This window comes from Micromys minutus (assembly GCF_963924665.1).
Source record: "Micromys minutus genome assembly, chromosome: 30".
Taxonomy (NCBI): Eukaryota; Metazoa; Chordata; class Mammalia; order Rodentia; family Muridae; genus Micromys; species Micromys minutus.
The window spans coordinates 24,080,274-24,103,283 of NC_137965.1; the positions used below are offsets into that span (position 1 = coordinate 24,080,274).

The window sequence follows — 23,010 nt, forward strand, 5'->3', positions numbered from 1 at the left end:
GCTGGTCTTTGGAATTAAGAAATTGGAAAGCTGTCCTAGAAGAGGTATGTTATAGGTGGAAGTGAAGACATGGCAGCGGAGACCAGATCAGTACTGTGTACCATGTTTGAGCAGCCTGCATCTCCAAGGGGACCAGAGAAAGTGGGGGGAAGCTGTGCTATGCACTGTTAGAGTTGTAGGTTGACAAAGGGAGGTAGTTTTGGGGTTGTTTTCTTTTTTGTTTTTGTTTTTGTTTTTGTTTTGTTTTTTTTTGGCTTCGTGCTCCGTTGGCAGCACAACAAAAGGAAGGGCTTGGAGAAGGATAGAGTGGAGTCTGAGATTCGGTGACATGCTGAACTCAGGACAGGGGCTCGGGACAGGTCTGTTCTATTCAGAACTAGACTGGTTGAACCTGTGGTGGGGAAAGTTGGTTGTCTGTCAAGCTCAAGTCTGTGGAATCACCTTTGATGGACAGAGCAAAGATCCTGAGCCTCCCTCTGATCCCACTTTATAGTTCAAAATTCCTGATCACCTCATCTGGCCCAGATCACACAATACACTTCTAAACTATTGTCATATGCTTGACTCAAGCCCAGAATATTTGGAAACATGAAAGGAACATGTCAACCATGAAACATTTTCCTTAGTTACAGCTGAACCACTGCCCATTTCTAGGGGGAACTAGAAGTTATGGCAATCTGCTACACTCAGATGTGCAGGGCCGACTCAACTCCTGAGGTGGTGTATGCTCAGCATGAAATATCCACTCAGCACTTAGGAAGCTCTCTTGTGTGCTGCAAAGGAAAACAAAACAGAGAAGCCTTGGGTTCTGTATATCCTGTATTTCCTGATGTGGATATGATCTTTTCACCTGATACTGGTCTGCTAGAGAGTAACTTTTATTTCTAGTTGAAAAAGTCTTTTAGTGCAGTATGATTTGCTTTCTCTGGACTCTAGACTGACTTAGGTTCGATCTCCTGGAGTGGTGTCTTAATGCAGAGGACCTTACATTTTGTCGTACTAAGCTCAGGCTCCATCTTGCATCCTTGTCCACTCTTGTATCCCCTGTCAGGTATCATTTGAAGAAGTAGGGCATAGTCCAGCCTGTGTTCCCTTAAACTTGATTTACAAGAACAGGCTTAATATTAGTTCAGCCCTGAGATTCAACCTTGTGAAGGTGCATCTTGTCAAAACTGTACTTTATAAGTGAGAGAGAGGGGGTTTGACTTAAGGTACAGCAGGGTAGCTGTTACCCTGTGTGGGGTTGGGGATTGTAGGCTTTGATGATAAACCTTTATTGTCACCATGACTGTATTTAGAATCACCAGGAAACACCCTTTGTGTTGTCTGAGGATGTTTTCTGAGAGATTTAATTGTAAAGGGAAGACCCACCTCAGTGGCTACATTGATTGGGTTCCTAGACTTGAACAAAAAAGGAAGGGGAAGGAGCCAGCTGAGCACCAGCATTTGTCTCCCTTCCCTTCTTAACTAGATTCAGTGTGGCCAGGTACCTCCTAGTCCACTGCCACATCTTTTCAACCATGATGGACTTAATCCTCTTGAACCATGAAATACAAACAAAAACTTACCTTTTATCAGTTTTTTGTTGTTGTTGTTGTTTTGTTTTGTGCTTGTTGGGTTTTGTTGTTGTTGTTTTGGCTTTTTGGTTTTTCTTTTTACAGCATGAGAAAAGTAACTAATTCACAGGGTTTCTGTATTCATTTTCCAATGAAAGATCCTAGTAGTTGGAGTTTCAGAAAGTAATCATAAATGTACTAGACCCTTGTGAGGGAACTTGTGTATTTCTGCCTTGTTAAGGGGTTGGTAGTTGCTGGTCAGTGATGGTAGATGCTTGCTGTATGACCGTGTTCAGATGGATGAGTTGAGTGTAGTTGGACATAGGAGGGAATCAAAGAATCCTGGTTCTGACTTAGGCCACTGGACAAGAAGAAGAACAAACAGGAGTTGGTGGAGGGAAATTGTGAGTTCAGGATTGAACATGTCACACTTGAAATTTTGGGAGCCTGGTAAGATAAACTAATGTGTTTCCTAGCAGGGGATTGGATAATGGAGCTTAAAAAGTTAGAGCCAGAGATAAAATTTAGGAACTGGTATATGGGTACTCTGAATGAGACAACTGAAAATGTTTTGTCAGCTGGACAGTGCGCCATTTTTAATATATGAAGAATAGTATCCTAGCATTTGTTTTCTAAATGATACAGATGAATAGTGATTCACTATGCCCATTCCACACTATGTGTCATGTTTATAGTATAGGAAGGAAGCTTAGCAAAAGAAAACACAGGTCACCCACCTTGGCTATACAGCTGGACAGCACAGCTGAGAAGTGTTCGGGTCTCTATAGATAATAGTGATGGAGTCAACTTACAGTAAAGATTCTAGGGTACATTTTGAATGTTATGATCTCTGGTACAAGTTGGAATGTTCAGCCCCGCCTTCTACTGAGCCACTTGTAGACTGTCCTTGGCCATCGGGCTCTGCCGGCTTGTGGGCTTGTCTCTGTGCCTTTAAGACTAGTGATGATTGTGTTCCCTCATGATTGAGTAAGAAGCCATGGAAAACACTGGCAGTAGCTGCTTATTCCATGTAACTCTTGCTTCCACCCAGCCCGCGGTGTTCTCCTGTCACCTTAAACACCTTTCCGTTGTCTACTGCAAGTCTGAGTGTTTAACTCAGGCCTCTTCCCTTTTTTAAGTGCTGCGTGGCTCCCTTGCTGTAACCTAGAACCATGTTTTGATACTAAGTTCTTCTCCTTGCCCTCCTCATGTGGTTAAACATTATGAAATCCAGATGATTTGGAAACGATGTGGGTTTGCAGTTTACTTTTTTGAGGCATTGCTTTTGGAGAGTTCAGCATGCTACTTCTTTCTCGTCTGTGGGACAGCACTATGCTGGCGCTTCCTGTTTAATTTGGGTTTTTAAAATACAAACAATTCCCGTTCATTTTTATAACCCTTTAGTAAAGGACGAAGGGAATGAAAATCGGAGTGCCTGGGCTGCATAAGAACCTGAGTGTTATGTTGGTCCCAGTTCCTGTTGATAAATGCCATACAGTGTCACAGCACCCAGTCAGCATTGTGGTCAGCCATTCCCGAAAAGCCAGCTGTGCTGCTTGCTGTGGAAACTGAGAGAAGTAGACAGCTAGTCTCCAGCTCAAGGCTGTTGTCCTAGAGATAACATGTGGTTCTCTGTTGTTGGAAGGACAGAATCGGCGGTGAGTTTCTTCAGGGTATTGTCCTGAATGTTCTTGTGCAAACTGATCCTTAAAGAATGCTTCCTCCTCCACTATGGCTTGTTCAAACCTGTTAATAATTAACTTGCTTGTGGAGATCGAGGCTCCTAACGTAGCTTGTAATTACACACCCAGATAGCTGTTCTCTGTTCATGTTGCAAATACTCTAAGGGTCATAAAAATGTGAGGTTCTTATGATACTTTTATTCAGAAAGAAAAACCAGAAGATTTAGCCCTACTAGTTATGATATGGTGGGAATGGCTTTGAATGGTAACAGCTGCTGTATAATTTGCAAAAGCAGACATAGCTCATAAAAAATTACTTTCCGCTACATTTGATAGCTTCAGAGTGGGCTTTCTCCATAGCTTTTTAACATGCTGTTCTTTTTAATAATATAAAAATGTCAATTTATAGTTTAAATATATTACAATTTTTACTATTGTATTTGTTTTTATTACTATATATTACAATATATTTTAAATATATATTGCAATTTATTTTATGTAGAAACAAATGGTTAATTACTGCCTTAAAGGTATTATACTTTGTTCTTTTAAACTAAATAACTAAGTTTTAAGTTTTTAAATCTTGGCTTAAATCATAAGGTTCTTATACTTAAAAAGAAAAGAGACAATGAAGTATTAATATGCTGTCTTTTCTCTTGAAGAGAAAGTTCTTTCCATAGACTATAATTTGGACCTTTGACACATTTGAGATTTTCCTACTGTGTTCTTTAGTGGTCCGATAACCCTTCTTGGGAAGGACGTGGTTAAAGAAGTGAGCTGAGGATTTTGGTTCCCTTTAAAACCTCGCTGAAGAGCTGGCTCAAGATTGAGAGCACAGAAGCTTTTCCAGAGGACCCAAGTTAGACAGCTCACAGCTGCTTCTAACTGTGTCAAGGAGACCCACTGTCATCTTCAGGACTCCCGGCGCGTGCACACACATAGCATCATTTACACATACACACACCTGCTTATAATACCAATAAAATAATGTTAAAATTATTTTTGTTTCAAAGTATATTATGTAGCTGGAAAGTGTCTTCCACAGAGGTGCCAAACATGTTTCTTTTGTTATGTGAAATAGCACAGTGTCCTTTGTGGCTGTCGTTTATGAGTTTGTAACACTTATTATGTATGTTTTTTGCTAGAAGGAAAATAGTGAATTATGAAAGGGTCATTTTTCAGGATTTTTATTGCCTTAGTACTTATTTCTGGGGTTGATTAAAATATTGAACTCCATTGGAGTTTTAATTACACAAATTGTTAGTCCTCTGAAAAACCTTTTTTTTTTTTTAAACTGTGTGGTGACATAGAAACAGAACAGGGAACAACTGCCTCACACCTTCCCCTCATTTAAGGTGTATGCACACTCTGCACTCACACTTTAGGCGGCTCTGGGAACTCTCATGTGTGAGAGAGAATCTTAGGATGTTCTGCATAGTTTCTTCTGTTGAAGTATCTCCTCCCACATTGGATACTGACCTGAGAGGTTGGCGGACCAACTCTATCCTGTCTGTGAATCTGAGTTCAGAATCTTCTGGCTGGGTTCTCCTTTATTTCAGAGAGAGAAAAAAGGTGGATGGTGTGGTAAATGTTTGTTGTGTTGGTGGTGTTGCTATTGATGTAAAAGGTAAAGGAATGAAGCTGAAGATACTTTACCACCCTGTCTGTTGGAATAACATTTAGTTTAAGAATTGCTGCAGGTCAAATTTATGCTGAAAGAACCATTTTAGAACCAATTTAAAAATTAAGGTAGAAAGATATTTAGAGTTTTAAAAGCCCTTTGAGCTCTGATAGTTTGTTGCACTGAAAAAGCAACTGAACTGAAAGGTGTGGGGAGAGTGCCCCTGACAAATACTTACCTGAGGCCTGAGAGTTTCCCCTGGGCTGTTTGCGCTCTTAAGTCATTCAGCCCACAATTGTTTGGGCCTCCAGCTGAGTAGTCCAGGCTGGGCCTCCACCCTAGAACAATGGCCAAAGCCCTGTGGTGCTTGGCAGACACCTCTTCCTCTGCCCCCTCCCCACCCTCCCTGCATTGTGCTTAATGATGTTTTTATGCTGTTACTGAGCCATACTCCCACACACTCACTCTGCAGCCAAGCTGTCTGGAGCACAGGCTCCTTGTGGTAGTGACTCCCTATTGAGGAGCCCTTTCAGCTTCTGAGAAAAGAACAGAGAGAGATAGCTTGCTTTCTGGACGGCATTTCTCCAGAGACTGAGGCAGCTAAGAGGTTCGTGTAAGTCTCTCTCTCTCTCTCTCTCTCTCTCTCTCTCTCTCTCTCTCTCTCTCTCTCTCTCTCTCTCTCTCTCTAGTCTTGGTGGCACTAGCCTTCTGTTTTCTGATTTTATTTTTGTTTTTCTTTCCTAACTTTTTATAGGTAACGTTCAGATACTTATCTTCTTATTATTATTAGTTGCAGCTCCTCTGATCTCACTTTCTCTCTTAAACAGAAGAGAAGTATCTACCTGTAGGGTACAGTTTGAAGGTTAGGGTGTTGAGAGGTACAGGTGTAAGGAGGTGTCCAGATCTCTGCCTTCTCTGGGCATCACCTGCTCACTTGCTTCCTAGGTGCTCTCTAAGAAAGGCACCGAGGCTAAGGCTGAACCGAGCCGACCTGATGTAAGCGTTGCGCTGGGAATATGGATCTCAGGTGCTTCCAGGAGGGAAAAATGTGTTTTATGTCTTTTATTTAAGTTTGTTCAAATAAATTTCAGAACTGGTACTGCATGGTGTGTTTGCAAATGTGTAGCTGTTTTCTGAAAGATCTCCCTTTTGATTCAAGGGATTGACATGAGAAATGAGAAGCTCTTAGTAGTTATGCTTAATCTTTTAATTTTACAACTAAGTAGAACAAACATTTTAGGTACTCTTAGATAAAATTTTTTAAATCATTTAGCTATTTATATTTATCTCAATATTCTCATTGTTGGAAATCAGGATATGTGATATTAATATGTGTTGCAGAAGATATTTTTGACAGGTTTGTACATAATTATGAATTATTGTTAGTAATGGTGATGACTGAATAGTGACCATACATGCCACAAAATTCTTCTTTCTTAAAGAAGTGCTGTTCACCAAAAATACTGTGTGTCTCATGGGTAACTTAAATTTAATATTTTCAGAACTTTACCTTAATACATAATTATCATAAAAAATTAATGAGGTAGTTTTTGTTTTTTTCATATTCTGCCTTTGAAGTCAAGATATTTCATTGTGAATGAGCCACATTTTGTGTACTGTGTAGTCATATGTGACCCAGTGACTGTGATACTGGACAGCAGGGTTGGTTTGAAGTGGTCCAGTACCATTTGACCAACGCCCTTAACTGTTGTTCTGTGTTACTATTGACTGTTAGTGAGTGCTTAAAATACCCATGCAATTAACCCTCAGTGGCTGATATGCCACACACTGACATGCAGTAGCTGTGATTGTTTGTTAACTGACCAGATAATAAAAATCCATGGTGACACCTTAGTTCATTCGTCTAATAATAATAAAATAATAAAATAAGCCTGTTTATCTGGTCTTCCCTGTTGCCAGCATCTTCATTTTCTACAAAGTGAGTTGTTTTTTTTTCTTCATTTTACCTCGTGGGGAAGATAATTTGAGGGACCACAGGAAGTTATTTGCTTCCTTAAAGTGTTTCCCAACTGTATAGATCTCATGAATTAGATCCTCCATGCAGGTGATGCCAAATTTACCAAGAGATCGAGCAATCAAGGAACTATCTGTCAAGTCAGTCTGCTTTTTATTAATTTTGCCATAGCCTCATTAGTAGTAGCAATTAAGAGGTAACTTCTAAACTATTTTAAATTGGGAAATGAATAGGACTATCATAAAATATGTTTTAGTTATTATATGTGTGTGGGTGCTTTGTCTACATGTATGTATGTATGTGTACCATATGTGTGCCTGGTGCCCAAGGAGGTCAGAAGAGGATGTCACATCCCTTTGGACTTGAGTTACAGACTATTGTGAACCACCATGTAGATGCTAGGAACCAAACCAGGCTTCTCTGAAAGAGCAGTCAGTGTTCTTAACTACTGAACTCTCTCTCTAGCCTCTAGAATTTGTCTCTCTAGCCTCTAGAATTTGATCGTATGTAGTTCTTCTTTAAATCTTAGACTAATTAACATGTTGCTGTGGTAAAGGAGAGAGAGCTCCCAAACTCATAGGGAATTTTTGTGGTGCAAGAGATGACAGTTTCTCTAGGAAAAGGGGGGAGGGGGGCTCTTCATGTACTGTAATTGAAAAGAGGGGCCATCTTACTTACACTAAAGCTGTAGCCTTACAGGATACTATTTCTACTTTCCTCAGGGGATCAAAGAAAATCTCATATGAACATAGAAAAAGATAGGATCCTCTTCTGGGAGAACAGGACAGAAGGTGTTGTTGATAAATCTAGAGACGGACTGATGGAGGCCTGTGGCTGAGCCACAGTTGAGAATGGTGTGCTGGGAAGTTATCCCTGACCATCAGGAAGGAGAATAGTGATATCAGTGAATAGTGAATCTGGTGTGGTATTCACATGCGCTTTACAAGAGGTAATTTTAGAAGCAGTGTAGAGATATGAGCAGATGACTCAGCCATCACTGTGTCTTTTTGCCAGAATGTTTCTGGCACTGAAGATGTATTCATGGCTACTTTAGGTTCATAACAGTACCATTAAATACTTAACACATGATCAGTTTTGCTTGAATATTTAAATTTATGTTTATTAAAATTTCCCATTGTATATGCACATGTGGTAAATTGCCAAACTTGAGATACCCAGGATTTGAAATTATTTAAATACCTGCTAACAGTTGATACTACGTCTTCAGTGTGCGCTTATGTAGCAGGTATCTCGAATGTAGAGTGGCTGTGAGTGAAGGAGCCTTGCAGTTGTTTCAGGAGAGTGAGCACTGGACAGTTGAGTGGTTAGGACAGTGCTGCAGGAAGCAGCCACAGCGGCAGTGAGCTGCAGATGGCAGGCTGTGTGCTGCTAGTCTCCGTCAGGAAGTCAGGTTGGCTGCTTTCATTTCATGTCAGCCCACTTCATGATTTTAAAGTGTTCTCATTGTACATTGTCACATGAGAGACAGATTATTGTGGCATTTATTGATAATCTGAAACATACCAGAAATAACATGTGGTAAATTTATTGTTCTAAAATTTATACTTGGTGTTGTTCATAGCAGTGCCCCTAAAATACATTAGTTATTATTGCCTAATGTTTTCTTGCTAGAGATGACAGTAGTTGGTTCTTACTAAAAGGATAAACTTCTACAATTTAAATTATAAGGTCAGAGGCTGGAATAAGGACTCCGCAGTTAAGAAGCATGTATTGCTCCATCAGAGGCCCCAAGTTCAGTTCCCAGCACTCAAAACTACCAATAACTCTAGCTCCAGGGGTCTCTGTGGGTGTACTCTAAAAATATGCACATGCATGTAATTAAACATAAAACTTAAGTAGATTAGAAGGTCTGTGTTGCATTAGTATGAACAGTGTACACAAAGCCTGCCGTGTGGAAGTGTACCTCTTATTCATAATACCAGCACTGCTCTGGTACTCAGTAACCTGCTTTTCTGTCAGCAGGAAGCAGACAGAAGTAAACCTGGGGAGGGGGATGGAGGTGCGAATAAATGTTAGTGCAGCCTCAGATCCCAGCCAGAAGGGAATCAGTCATGCAGCTCTCTAAGGAGACTAGAGGATTCAGCTGGTGACTATCTCAGGCAAACTGTACCGGAGCATATGTTCAAAGAGAATAAGGCATCATGGCTACCTCATGAATGTTCACTGGGAGAATTGAATGATATAAAAGCTGAGTTGTGGAATCAAATAGATTTATGAAAAATAAATCTATGGAATGGATAATGTAAAGTTATGAAAATATCTTCCAACTTGATTAATCAGAAGTATAAATTTCCAATCTAGCACATGGTTGCTGAGAGGAACTGTGATTTCAAATTCATTTGCAATCACCTATATTGAGTGTTTTGACTTAAGGACACTGGTATTGCCATAGATGAAATCAGGTAAAGGCATAGTAATTTCTCTTTTTCCAAGTAACATGACAAAGTTCAAAAATCTGCCATTACTGAGTGTACTTTTTTTGATCCACTCAGTTACTTCATATATATATATATATATATATATATATATATAATTTATTTAAAGTTTCATACATGTTTACAGTAAAATATGATCACATCCACTCTTCTTTCCTCCAACTTCTTATAGATTCCCTCAGAATACCCTCTTTTGACTCTATAGCCCTGGTTGGTCTGGGACTTGCTGTGTAAATCAGATTAGCCTAGAACTCATAGAGGTCCACCTGCATCTGCTTCCTAGGTGCTAGAATTAAAAGCCTGAACCACTATATCAACTCCGTGTGTGTGTGTGTGTGTGTGTGTGTGTGTGTGTGTGTGTGTGTGTGTGTTTATGTGCATATATATATGTATGCATATATGTTTTTAATGTATGTGTACACACACACACACACACACACATACATATACTTTTTTGTCCTATTAAGCCTTGTTCTACTCATGCATACAGTATGTGCACTCATTCACTGGAGTATGTGAAACCTACCAGTGTCCTTACCCCCAGAGAAGAATGAATTCCTATCAGCTGCTTTTGACTCCAGCTCCTCATTTCGGGCAAGTGCTTATAAGTTCTTCTCCCCATCATGCTGGAATTGTGTCTGGCTTTATCTTGTTCGGGTAACTGCAGCTACTGTGAGTGTGTGGATGTGATGACCTTGTCACATCCAGATGTCATCGGTTCAATGGTAGTGTCACAACCAGATGTCACTGATATATTTGCCATGCCCATCCAGATGTCAAGGATATGATGGTACTGTCACATTCAGGTGTCACAGATGAGATGACCCTGTCACAACTGGAGCACTTCACATTTCACAGAACTTCTCCCCATGCTTCAGTACTTTGACAAGGTTTGAGAAAGATTTTCAGTGTGGGACTGAGCTCTCCACTGTCACCCTCAGCACCTGACTCATTGTGAGGGTTTTCATTGGCTGCTGCCGATTGCATAAAGAAGCCTCTTGGACCAAGATTGAAAGTAGTAAGACTCTGGGTATAAACAAGAGCTTAGAAAAAAACATTGAGATCATGTCCATTTAGTGAAGTGACAGTAGGTTCCCTAGTAGTATCTCTATGAACTCTATAAACAGAAGAAATTTCTTCTTTTGGTTAGAATTTGGTTTTTATACTGTAAGCAAAGTATGGTACTTGTAGCAGTCAGATCTGACTGTGTAGAGTACTGATGACTAAGATAAATGCCAATAGCCTGTGTCATTCTGGAGACTTCTGGACCCTCTTTGTCCAACTGCTGTGAGATTATCTCCCATGCCTGCCCTGCACTTTCATTTACACATGTCGTCTAGGGAGGGCATCATAAATCATGCAGAGAACCCGAGTTCTGACCCCTTTTCTGTCATCATCACTGTTACATATAGAACTTACCATTCTAACCTGCAGGTTTACATAAGTTGTTTCTTAATACTGACATTTGATTATCCTATATATTTCTCTTTCCCATGTCCTCACCCTGCCCCTGCTTAACCCTTAAACACATTTATAGCAGATAAGTCCTACAATCTACTGCAGTTATCTTTTACACTGCATTGCAGTTTAGTAAGTTTCGAAGTGGCTTTTTCCTACCATCTTCCTTTGGGTTGATTCCTCCCTGTCCCCATTGCCTACAGATGTCCAGTCCTTTACTTTATTTGCCCGTAAATTTCTTCAGCACTGCCAGATATCCAAGCTGTGGTTTTGTGGCTGCCATTAAGTGTTTACAGTACCAAGTGGCCTCACAGTTGAGAGCCCAGGGCTGGTAAGATACTTGTGTATGTTACCCAGGAGGCGGCTGTGGAGACAAACTGGAAAACCTCCATCCTTCATCTTAGGGTCAAAGAGCTTCCGATCCCAGCTCTTCAGAGTCTGAAGATATGCAGACAAATGCCACAGCCACACCTCTCCCTTTACAGTTAATTTATCCTAATAAAATGTTATGTTGTTTTCACATTTATATATATATCATATGTATAATAATATATAGTGTATACTGTATTACAGTTTTATATTATCTTATGATTTCTGTTTTTATAAATATATGCCTATATATAACATAACTTATTATTTTATAACATACATACTTTTATTTTATTTATACACACACACACACACACACACACACATACACACACAGGTTGTACACCAGTGAAACAGTAGCATACTACATACCTGATCACTGCTTCCTTGTCCCTACTGAAGGGGAGAAAAGTAAAAGCCATAAACTAAAAATGTTAACTAATACATGGAAATTTGGATAGTTTGCACATAAAATTACATCTTCCAGATTATTTCTTTTAAACCTGTCTCTTTTTAGATTTATTTACTTTTATTTTATATATATATATATATATATATATATATATATATATATATATATATATATATATAAAGTCCACTTTAGCTGTGTTCAGACACACCAGAAGAAGGCATTAGATCTCCTTACAGATGGTTGTGAGCCACCATGTGGTTGCTGGGATTTGAACTCAAGACCTCTGGAAGAGCAGTCAGTGCTCTTAACCACGGAGCCATCTCTCCAGCCCCTGGATTATTTCTTTAAATAATTTATCTTAAAGTATTGAAATTACTTTTATGATGCATTATTATATGATATAATATCTCATAGTTATTAAGGTAACTTATTTTTATTGTTGGTACAAAAGTATATGTACTCAGTTGTGTTACCTCCAGTATATCCGACTAAGGCTTCATGCACCTGACAGCATTGTTTAATACTTCCCTGTGTGATCTAAGGCTGTTTTAGTTGTTATATTGTGAGCTGTTTTAGTTGTTATATTGTGATCTCCAAGCGGAACATTGATGTTTCTGAAATTATATACAATACCTAAGTTTTTCTCAAATGTTTCATTAGTTTTCCATAGACCACTAATGTAATTTTGTTGGAGTATGAATTCCAGTATAGCATTTTCTGGATAGTATTTTCTTACAAAGTCCTCTTAAGTTCTTGAAACATTTTCTTTTTTTAAAATTTAAACCGTATGTTTCAAGAGTGAGGATGGAGAAGGCAGATGCTGGATCCTACAGTACCACAGCTAGTTTTCTGTCCTGATGACTGGTCACAGAAGAGTTTCTCATCCATTTGAATTTGTAGCTGTTTTAGACTTTATAAATAATCATTTTGAGTATTCCATGTCTATGGGCATATTCTTACCAAATTGTCTGGTTTTATAGGAGTATTTTTTTAAATAAGTTTGGAACCATGAATTAGAAATGTTCCTAACTAGTAAAGTTATAATGTGTATGCCAGCAGGATTTTGTGGATTTCCTGCTGTGTGATTTCATTATGTTGTTTTTGCATAGGGTGCTGGCCAGGATAAACTGGGAATCTATGTTAAGTCGGTGGTCAAAGGAGGTGCTGCAGATGTGGTCAGTATTTGTTTTAAAGGAAACAGAAGCACATTATGCACTCAAGCTTTGTGAAATTCTGTGTAGATGCTTATAGCCGTGGATGCTGTGTGTTGTGAAGGATGCTGCTGTGCACTGACTGTGGTGTGAAGGATGCTGCTGTGCACTGACTGTGGTGTGAAGGATGGTGCTGTGCACTGACTGTGTGGTGTGAAGAATACTGCTGTGCACTGACTGTGGGGTGTGAAGGATGCTCCTGTGCACTGACTGTGTGGTGTGAAGGATGCTCCTGTGCACTGACTGTGGGGTGTGAAGGATGCTCCTGTGCACTGACTGTGTGGTGTGAAGGATGCTGCTGTGCACTGACTGTGTGGTGTGAAGGATGCTGCTGTGCACTGACTGTGTGGTGTGAAGGATGCTGCTGTGCACTGACTGTGTGGTGTGAAGGATGGTTCTGTGCACTGACTGGTGTTAAGAATGCTGCTCTGCACTGATAATCTCTTTTGTTCTCCCAACACTTGCGTTCCTCTGGTGGCTCAGGATGGACGACTAGCTGCTGGTGACCAGCTCCTCAGTGTGGATGGACGAAGTCTGGTTGGACTTTCTCAAGAAAGGTATGATTAATTGGTTGCTTTAAAGCTTAAACTACTTGTTTAGTCTTAGTGTATTGAACTGATATTTTGCATTTAATTTTGAAGTTCTGATTCAAAAAGTAGTGCTACAAAAGCTATTTGTTCTTACCTTCACCTATAATCTTAGTTCTTAGAGCACATGATTCTCATTTTCTATACACATATAAAATATGTATTTTATTATAGAGTGTTTCCTTATGTAATTATATAAATATGTGGACATATGCTTTGTACTTGTAATATCTTTAAATATATCTGAGCATAGAATATAATTACATGTTTTTATAATTAACTTTCATATGTGATGTGGATAGGACATAATCTTTCTGAAAGCCAACCTGATTTCCCAAACAGCCATCAGGCTGAGTAGCCTAAGCACAAGTGATCTGAAGTCAGACTGTCCTGTGCCAGTGAGTGCTCAGATTCTTTATACACTACATTTTCTTCCTAGGGCAGCAGAACTCATGACAAGAACCAGTTCCGTGGTTACACTGGAAGTTGCAAAGCAAGGTGCCATCTATCACGGCCTGGCCACCCTCCTTAACCAGCCGTCCCCCATGATGCAGAGAAGTAAGAGCTAGTGATTCAGCTGGGGTAGCCATCCTTTAGTGATCCTATGCTGGGATGTGACTCCTTATCAAAGACTGGGGCTGGTGGGATGGTTCAATACTTCACAGCACCCCTGTTAGCTCACAACTCTGCAATTCCAGTTTCAGGGGATTTGATGCCCTCTTCTAACTTCTTTAGACACCATGCAAGTATGCATGTGTACACGTGCAGGCAAAACTCTCATACTCACAAAATAAATTAGTTTTAAAAAGAGAGGCATTAAAGTACTCACAAAATAAATTAGTTTTAAAAAGAGAGGCATTAAAGTCCCATGTATTATCTGCTACTACCGCTAGTGCCCAGCTCTTCAAGGAAGAAGTTAGTGGAGAATGAGCACAAGATGCTGGGAAATACTGCGTCACGATTCAGATCAGCCCTGATGGTCTGTTTCCAGATAGAGTCACAGTCTGTTAAGTGTAGTTAGTGGGCCCTCTTCTCCCCTGAGTCAGCTCTGGAACCTGCACACCCTAGCACCTGATTTTTGTAGCTGCACAATCAGCAACTATAAGTGTCTGACATCCTAGAATCCCATATACTAAAGCATAGAAACCAAAGCCTCCTGGCAAGACCATGTGTCAGCATGTCAAAGCAGAACATCATTTAGATTCCCAAAGAGTAAAGTAGGTAACGAATGAGTTCCAGGTGAGCAGAGAGGAAGACTAAACTGTGGAAAGGCCTGGATAATGAGATCATGACAGCCTGGGATGCTGACAGTCGGACTGATCTTAATAGGTGTTTTATCAGTGAGAGAGCTGTAGTTACCTTTGAGTGCTTTTAAAAAAGTACTCTAAAAATACTTACTTGTACTTCACAAATTACAGTTTAGTTGTTGAGAAATTATGTCAGTTTCCCACATTGGTACATACCAAGCAAATGAAAAATTTTCTGGTCACAATATATTTTAAAGCTTTAGAAAATGTTCATATAAAGCTATTTGTAGTGGCTTGTAGCATTAATGCCAGTACTAAGGATGCAGAGGATGCAGATTTCTGTGACTTTGGGGTACCCTAGCCTATGTAGAAAATTCCAGACCAGCCATGTCTATATAGTGATACCCTGGGTTTTGTATATGAAAATCACCCTATTATACTAAACACTGTTATGAAATATAAGAATTTTAGATCTATTCTTTGAAGTTCTTCAACTTTTAGAACCAATGAAGGCGAGAGAATAAATGAATCTGCTTTGGTTTCAGTGTCAGATCGTCGTGGCTCAGGTAAACCCAGACCAAAGAGTGAAGGTTTTGAGCTCTATAATAATTCGGCTCAAAACGGCTCCCCAGAGAGTCCTCAGATGCCTTGGACAGAGTACAGTGAGCCAAAGAAGCTGCCTGGTGATGACAGGCTGATGAAAAACAGAGCGGACCACCGTTCCAGCCCCAACGTAGCAAGTAAGAGGAGTCATTCATTCTCTAACTTACCTCAGTACCAGAAGCCAGGGGCATGTTGTACTTTGATCATTGCTGTTGTGTCTCTTGGCTAGAGCTTTCATAGAGCTGTCCTAATGCTCCAAAATTCGGATTTCGTTTGTACAACCCTTGACTCCGTGGACATTATAGATCAAAATACATAGTTAAAGTCTCTGAAAAGGGCATCAGGTTTCCAACTTAGTGTGGAGACATTTTTACACTTAAGAGTTGCAAACAAAGAAGTAAGGATGGAGAGGTTTGAATAGAGACCCATAACTCTGAAAAGCTTCAAGTATTTACTCTCATGTCCCTACCACAGATGACAGCTTGGTCCTGCTCCTGGAGAAAGTCCTCATTCTGGGCTGTGGTAGCAGGAGACCTGTAGTAGTGCAGAAATCCAGCTTCTGGTGCATCTTTGTCTCTGGCTCTGACTGGACATCCTGCCAGCAATGTGATGATGGATATGATGCAGCTCCTGCCTTTAAAGAAATGTTGTCCTGTGTAATTTACTCCTTATTTAATGTGAAACTTGAGTGTTTTGTTTTGCCTATTTCCAACAGATCAGCCCCCTAGTCCTGGAGGGAAGAGTCCATATACATCTGGAACAGCAGCTAAGATAACATCTGTCTCCACTGGAAACCTCTGCACTGAGGTCTGAGATAAGCTTGAACACTTCTTTACTTGTGAAATTCTGAGTTGTCTAATCCAGTCCTCAACGAACTATCATTCCTGAATTTTGTTTATTTATTTTTTTACTATAAATTAATATTAAATTAATAAATCTGGAGAAAATGGGTATTAGTTTAAATGAGTAAATCTGGGAAAATTAAAATTTCTCATTCAAAGCATATAGTCAAATTTTCCATTTTTAGCACAGCATTTAATATATATGCTATTTTAAAACATTACTTAATTATTTATTGCCTTTATAACCCAATAGTAGCCCTTTCTTTCCTCCTGGTACCCCCTCATGCAAGTCCTTTTTTAAAGATTTTTTTTTTAGTATGCATTGAAATCTTACTAGTTACAATGAGCATAAAGTACATATAAAACAAAACGTAACATGAAAATAGTCAAAGTTTTCTTGGTGTGTAAAGATTAAACATAGGATTTTTAAATAGTAAGAATTGCCACAAGGCTGCATTCTTAGCTCTTGAATTATTAATGATTTTAAGTCTAGGTGTACCCACTCTGAGAGGGTGCTATGCACTTTTTTTTTTTTCTTCTAAGAAGGACTGAGGCCTCCACATTTTGGCCTTCCTTCTTTTTGAGCTTCATATGGTCTGTGAGTTGTTTCTTGGGTATTCGGAGCTAGTATCCAGTTATCAGTGACTGCCTATCATGTATGTTCTTCTGTAACTGGGTTACCTCACTCAGGATGATATTTTCTAGATCTACCCATTTGCCTAGGAATTTCGTAAAGTCATTGTTTCTGGTAGCTGAGATGTACTCCGTTATGTAAATATACCACACTTTCTGTATCCATTCATCTACTGAAGAACATCTGGGTTCTTTCCAGCTTCTGATATTATAAATAAGGTTGCTATAAACATGGTGGAGCATGTGTCCTTATTGTGTGTTGGAACATCTTCGGGGTATATGCCCAGGAGTAGAATCCATATATGCTTTTTAAAAAGATTGTAAATCAGATCTCTTTAGCTGTTTATGCCCGCTTATGCAATTTTAAGCATCTCTTTCTCCTTTTCTTTACATTTTACAGGAGGAGACCCCTCCACCTAGACCTGAAGCCTATCCTATCCCTACTCAGACATACACCAGAGAGTATTTCACCTTTCCAGCTTCAAAGTCACAGGATCGGATGGCTCCTCCTCAGAACCAGTGGCCAAATTATGAGGAAAAGCCACACATGCACACAGAAAGTAATCATTCCAGTATTGCAATCCAGGTTAGGAATCAGGGGCTAACAAATGTCTCTCATCTCTTGGAGTATGGTAGACTACTTTGGCAAGATAAAGACTAGTGGCTCTCTTTTTCTTTAGAAGTATTTATTTGTATTGATATTGTGTGTGAGTGTATGGGGCACACGAACAAAAGTCAGAGGACAGTTTGCACGAATGGGTTCCTGGGGTCAGACTAGATCATCAGTCTTTGACAGCATCCACCCTCTGGCCAGACCAAGAGTGTGTGAGTTTTGAGACACAATTTGTAATTTCAAATTGCTAGGTTGTCCTCTTATTTTTATATATGTGTTTTTAAGTTTATGGCAAAAATAAGTAGACTCAAATACAGAACACGTTAAACAAGTTCTGTGCACTGTTTGACTAATAAAATGTTGGTAATATAAGGCATAGTTACAACATTGAAGGCAAGGCTTTTACTGATTCCAGGAGTGAAAGATGAAATCTAGTGACTGGCATAGCTTGCACTTGATTTTGTCTCTGCTGGTGGATCTTGAGTTAGGGCTAAGAGGTAAGACATACAGAAATCATACAGTGTACTTAGAGTTGCTGAAAAGGAGGTGGCTATCACCAGGGTTATCAGATGGGGAAGAATGTAGCCTCTCTGGATTCCATCCCTGGTGCTTGTGTGTTGTCTTCCTATGGCTTTGGCTTTGGCTGAAGGAAAAATTCTGGACATCAGAGGTATGGCTGGAGCCAAAAGCCAACCAGGATTATTAGGAGGGTTGTGGATGTTAGGTAAGGAGTTTGAACTTCTGTCCAAATCACTAAAGATAGACATACTGGTCTAAGGCATTTAACTGGGAAGCACTATCAGATGTGACCAGAAAAAGAAACCAGCAGTATACTTTAAAAAGAAAACCTGTCTAGGACACATAAAACAGATGTGTCCTAGAATGTAAATGATGTGGTATCTGAAAACAGCCATTCCTTCTTAGAGCAGTCACAGAGGACATGGGAATAGATCACTGTAGTGGTCACAAAAGTCACGGGAATTGAGCTGAGCCTTACAGGATGAGAAAAATAGACAGGGCAACAGCAGAAGGCTGTACTCACAGGAGACTGCACCAAGGTAAGAGGAAACTTTGTGTAGGCAAAAATTGATCCTCTGGTGTGTTTCCTGCCTCATCTCCCTTCTCCTGAGTGGACCTCATGATCGTCAGCAGCTGGGTTATCTAAGTGTTAGATGTTTTCCTCCTCTGCCCGTATCATGTCTTTTCCAGTAATAACAGTAACACACTAGACAGCAGGTGGGTTTATAGCAGAACTCCATGATGTTCTTGCGTGGTTTGTAGATTATGTGAGCATGTCACTTTGTGATGTTCTTGTTGGTTTGTAGATTGTGTGCCACCATGAAGAGGAACCTGCTCAACATTAAGCTGTACCTAAATGGTTGGGAGTTAATGTTAAACTTCCTTTTATGGCTATTGTTTTTTAAAGTGGTAATTCTTGTTTGTTTAAAGGAAAGAGAAATAGTTCATTTTTCAGGTTTCCATCTTTAACTTCTATTCACTATCAAGGTGGGATTAGGATAACTGATTCACACATCATAGTGACCATCTTGATCAGAATGTACTCTTCCATAAATGCCACTCGTCAGGCTTCAGTGTAGCCTTGTGGGGAAAAGAATATTTGTTTGAATGCCATTCCTCAGAAACTCGAAGGCTTTATGCCCATCAAATTATGCTTTTACCTCTTTTCCTATGTAGTGGTGGAGCTAAAACATTTTTGATAACTGGAGCTTACCTCGCATGCTTGACTTAATCATAGAAAACGAAGCTAGTCCTGAGCTTTCTAATCAGAAATCATTCAGAATCAAGCCATGGATGCGTGCAATGAATGTTTTGTGATAGTTAGCTTACATAGCAGGAGTTCTTGTTGCTCTTGGATTACACTGCACTCACTCATCTGTGGAGGTCAGGTGTGCCTCTTCCACCAGGAGCCTGAGCAGGTACCCTCACCTGCTAGGCAGGAAAGACAGTGCCAGAAACGGCATGCATCAGTATAGAGAGAAATCTTTTTATTCCTTTGTAGACAGATGTACTCCTGGCTACTTGGCCAATGAGCCATAAAGCAGTATCAGCTTCTTGTTATACACCCATTCCACAGTTTTTGTTGTCTCCTCTGAAGATGAAACATGGAATTTTGGTAATATCTCTGGCGAGTCTCTAAGGTATGATAGCTTCCTCTTTTCTTTTCCCAGCGTGTTACCCGTTCCCAGGAAGAGCTTCGGGATGAGAACGTTTACCAACTTGAGCGGCATCGAGTAGAGGCCAGCATGGACCGCAAGTGTGACAGTGATATGTGGATCAATCAGAGCTCCTCAGTGGAATCCAGCACATCCAGCCAGGAGCACCTGAACCATTCCTCCAAGTCAGTCACCCCTGCTTCCACACTGACCAAAAGTGGTCCTGGCCGTTGGAAAACCCCAGCAGCTGTGGTACCCACCCCTGTGGCTGTCTCCCAGCCCATTCGAACAGACCTCCCTCCACCACCTCCTCCACCACCTGCCCACTACACCAGTGATTTTGATGGTATTCCAATGGATTTGCCTTTACCACCTCCTCCTGCCAACCAGGCTGGACCCCAGTCTGCTCAGGTGGCTGCTGCAGAGCGGAAGAAGAGAGAGGAGCATCAGAGGTGGTATGAGAAAGAAAAGGCCCGTCTGGAGGAGGAACGAGAGAGAAAGCGCCGGGAGCAAGAGAGAAAGTTGGGGCAGATGCGCACTCAGTCCTTGAACCCTGCTTCCTTCTCACCTTTGGCCACACAGGCCAAGCCAGAAAAGCCTTCCACGCTGCAGAGGTCCCAAGAAACAGTCATTCGGGAGCTACAACCCCAGCAACAGCCCCGCACAATTGAGCGCAGGGATCTGCAGTATATAACCATCAGTAAAGAAGAACTGTCCTCTGGGGATAGTCTGTCTCCAGACCCTTGGAAACGAGATGCCAGGGAGAAGCTGGAGAAGCAACAGCAAATGCACATTGTGGACATGCTAAGCAAGGAGATCCATGAGCTGCAAAACAAGGTGGACCGTACTGCAGAGGAGAGTGACCGCCTGCGGAAGCTTATGCTTGAGTGGCAGTTCCAGAAGAGACTACAGGAGTCCAAGCAGAAGGATGAGGATGATGACGAAGAGGAAGATGATGATGTGGACACCATGCTGATCATGCAGCGCTTGGAGGCCGAGCGGAGAGCCAGGGTAAAGGGGAAAGGCCTTGGTTGTGCGTATCTGTGTTCCCTATGCTATCTTCTGGGTGTTTCTGTGCAGACAGCTATTTTCAAAATCACAAGGAAGAGTTAAGAGCCCCTGGCCTCTCCTGCTTACTCTTGGCTGACACCTTGCAGGGATGAGCCAGGCCCCTGTGGCTTCATTGTTTTAATTAGCAGCCACATAGTTATATTAGCTACACTTAAGTTGAGAAAGCAAGTACTTAGTAATGACCACTCATAGTCATGATCAGAGCACAGGGCCACGTAGTAAATCCCTGAGATTTGGTGGGCTATTTAACGTGTAATGGTCACATGGCTCTGCTGTGAACAGAACAGTCAGAGTTGAGTGCAAACACTGAGCTTGGCTATCTCACCATGGACATCACACAGGAAGGTTCTGGTCCTGACACTCAAGATGAGCAGAGCATTTCAGGACATCAGTTTTAAAGTGCAGGGTCATTACCAGAAGTAGGACTTGTGCAGCTATTTTACTCTTAATAAATCAAATATTTATTAATTTAATAATTTATAATTGTAACATAAAGATGCTGACAACTTTTGATAGAATTTAATCTCTCCATATTATAAAAATAATTTTTATTATTTTGTTTCAAATAAATATTTAAATTAGCCTAATCAAATAAGTTCTTAAAATACCAAATTTAGGGTGAAACCTGGATTCTTGCTACTTATCAGACATGATTGTTCAGAGGCATTTATTGTTAATAACCTTGGCACTTGATATTAACCTGCTGAGAGTGCTGTTGTCTGTCATGTTAGTGAATTTTATTGATACTTTTTATCAATATAATTTTTTCTGTTTCTTTTTTGTATTTTATTATTTTATTTTATTTTATTTTTATGCTGTGCATTAAAGGGGTTGTTAAAACAGTAGCTGCTAGGTCAGACATCTTAGTTCAAGGGCATGGCAAAAGTTTACTTTTGTTGATATTGTAACAGTCCAGTAGCATGATTAGTCTCTTTTTAGTGACTTTTCCCCAAAGACTGTCACACATATACTTCTTTGTATAGACATGACTCAGCATGTACAGTGCTCTGATTGACTTTAAGTCTGTTTTGGATACTGTCTTTCTTAAATGAGACCAGAATGTAAATTTTAACATTTAAATCGTTTTACTAGTATTTTTCTAGTATCCTCAGTAAACATTCTTAAAAATAACTGTATCAGCCACTTCACTATTTTATGTAAAGACCAAGCAGTGACTGGGTGCTTTGAGTAGTTTCCACTGTGCCCATGCTCAGGACTCTGACAAGCTGGGGTAGCTCTTGTCTAGACTGGCCAGCACTGGTATGTTTTTCTCTGCCCTGACTGGCTAGGGGTAGATAGAGTGACTTGTGGCTTTGTATTGCCCTTACCCCAAGATCCACCAAGAGGATGATTTCTCCTCCACTGCACCACAGTTCATACTCTGAACGTCCAGCTGGTTTCATGGCCACAGGTCACACAGCATCAGCATTAGCATTACTTCCCCAGACAGCAGGAGTTTCAAGTTAGCCACTATGGTAGAACATCTCAGTCTTTTCTGTGAGGATGAAATATTTATTGAAAATTTGTTATAGATTTGCAAAATTGCTACCACTTTGAGTATTTTTAAAGCCTCTTAGTACGTAATATTGAAAAAAATTTTGATATTAATTTAGTAAAAACTAATTTCATTATAATAATTATATATTTAGCTTAGTATCATAGTCTCCAAATAAACACTAAGGAAAATTTTAGTTTTTTAATGTCTTTAAATGATAAAAGTCAAAATATTAATGTCATGTGGACATTTTTCTATTTCTGAATGCTAGAAGTTAGTATGTGGTTCTATAGCTTTTCGACAAGTTGTCTAAAACCAGATGACGCGTGACAGCAACAAAGATGCCGGTGGCGGAATACAGTTCGAAATCTGACTTTTTCGTTGACACTTCATCTTTCTTTTTTTCCCCTTCTCTATTACCTGCAGCAGACTGCTATGCCAGCAATCTCTGTTCTAGATTTGGTATGTTCTTGTTTCTTTCCCTTTGGTACTTTTTTTTCCTGTCTTGATTTTCTTTCCTCCTTTGGTGATGGCTGTTCTGTGTTCTCAGTAGTCAGTTCTCCCTGGCACCTCCTGTGTCAGGAGGCGAGCGCTGTGATTAGAAGCATGCCTCTGAATGTTACTAGACCAGTTACTCTACTTTCTCGTTAACCTTAAGTGTCACTGTTTGTTTACGGGTTTGATTTTGATTCTATCTCATAGCTAGTCTCAAGTATGTGAACAAATGAAATAGATTTTGCATTGGGTAATTATTTCTTGTTGCATTAGATTTTAAGTATGTTGTTCCCTGATAACTCAGTTGAAAGGGCATTGCAACTACTCCGAGACTTAAATGCAACTGAGATGTCACTGTCTGAGGTAAAGTAAGAGGTTTCCTGTGAACCAATAACCTATTTTTCTTAATACCATGTGGATTATCAAAAATTTGATTGGTCATTTAACGTTGTTTAAGCTTCAGTAATGTGTTTGTTTTCTGATAGTTATATTCACACACACACACACACA

General features: G+C 40.1%; 1 protein-coding gene across 13 annotated transcripts in view; it reads left to right on the plus strand.

The window, feature by feature from the left end:
* AFDN (afadin, adherens junction formation factor) overlaps positions 1 to 23,010 on the plus strand; it is a gene marked incomplete at its 3' end in the record, with an annotated part of 127,361 nt that overhangs the window by 90,141 nt on the left and 14,210 nt on the right. For 7 of the 13 annotated variants that reach the window (XM_080941707.1, XM_080941708.1, XM_080941710.1 and 4 more), the window contains 7 exons: positions 12,639 to 12,704; positions 13,224 to 13,297; positions 13,767 to 13,885; positions 15,120 to 15,314; positions 15,893 to 15,984; positions 17,053 to 17,238; positions 19,455 to 20,450. In XM_080941707.1, the coding sequence (XP_080797833.1) occupies positions 12,639 to 12,704; positions 13,224 to 13,297; positions 13,767 to 13,885; positions 15,120 to 15,314; positions 15,893 to 15,984; positions 17,053 to 17,238; positions 19,455 to 20,450 (1,728 nt within the window). Of the gene's footprint in view, positions 1 to 12,638; positions 12,705 to 13,223; positions 13,298 to 13,766; positions 13,886 to 15,119; positions 15,315 to 15,892; positions 15,985 to 17,052; positions 17,239 to 19,454; positions 20,451 to 22,431; positions 22,468 to 23,010 lie in introns of all 13 variants that reach the window. The other 6 variants (XM_080941699.1, XM_080941706.1, XM_080941709.1 and 3 more) reach the window with 1 other exon arrangement.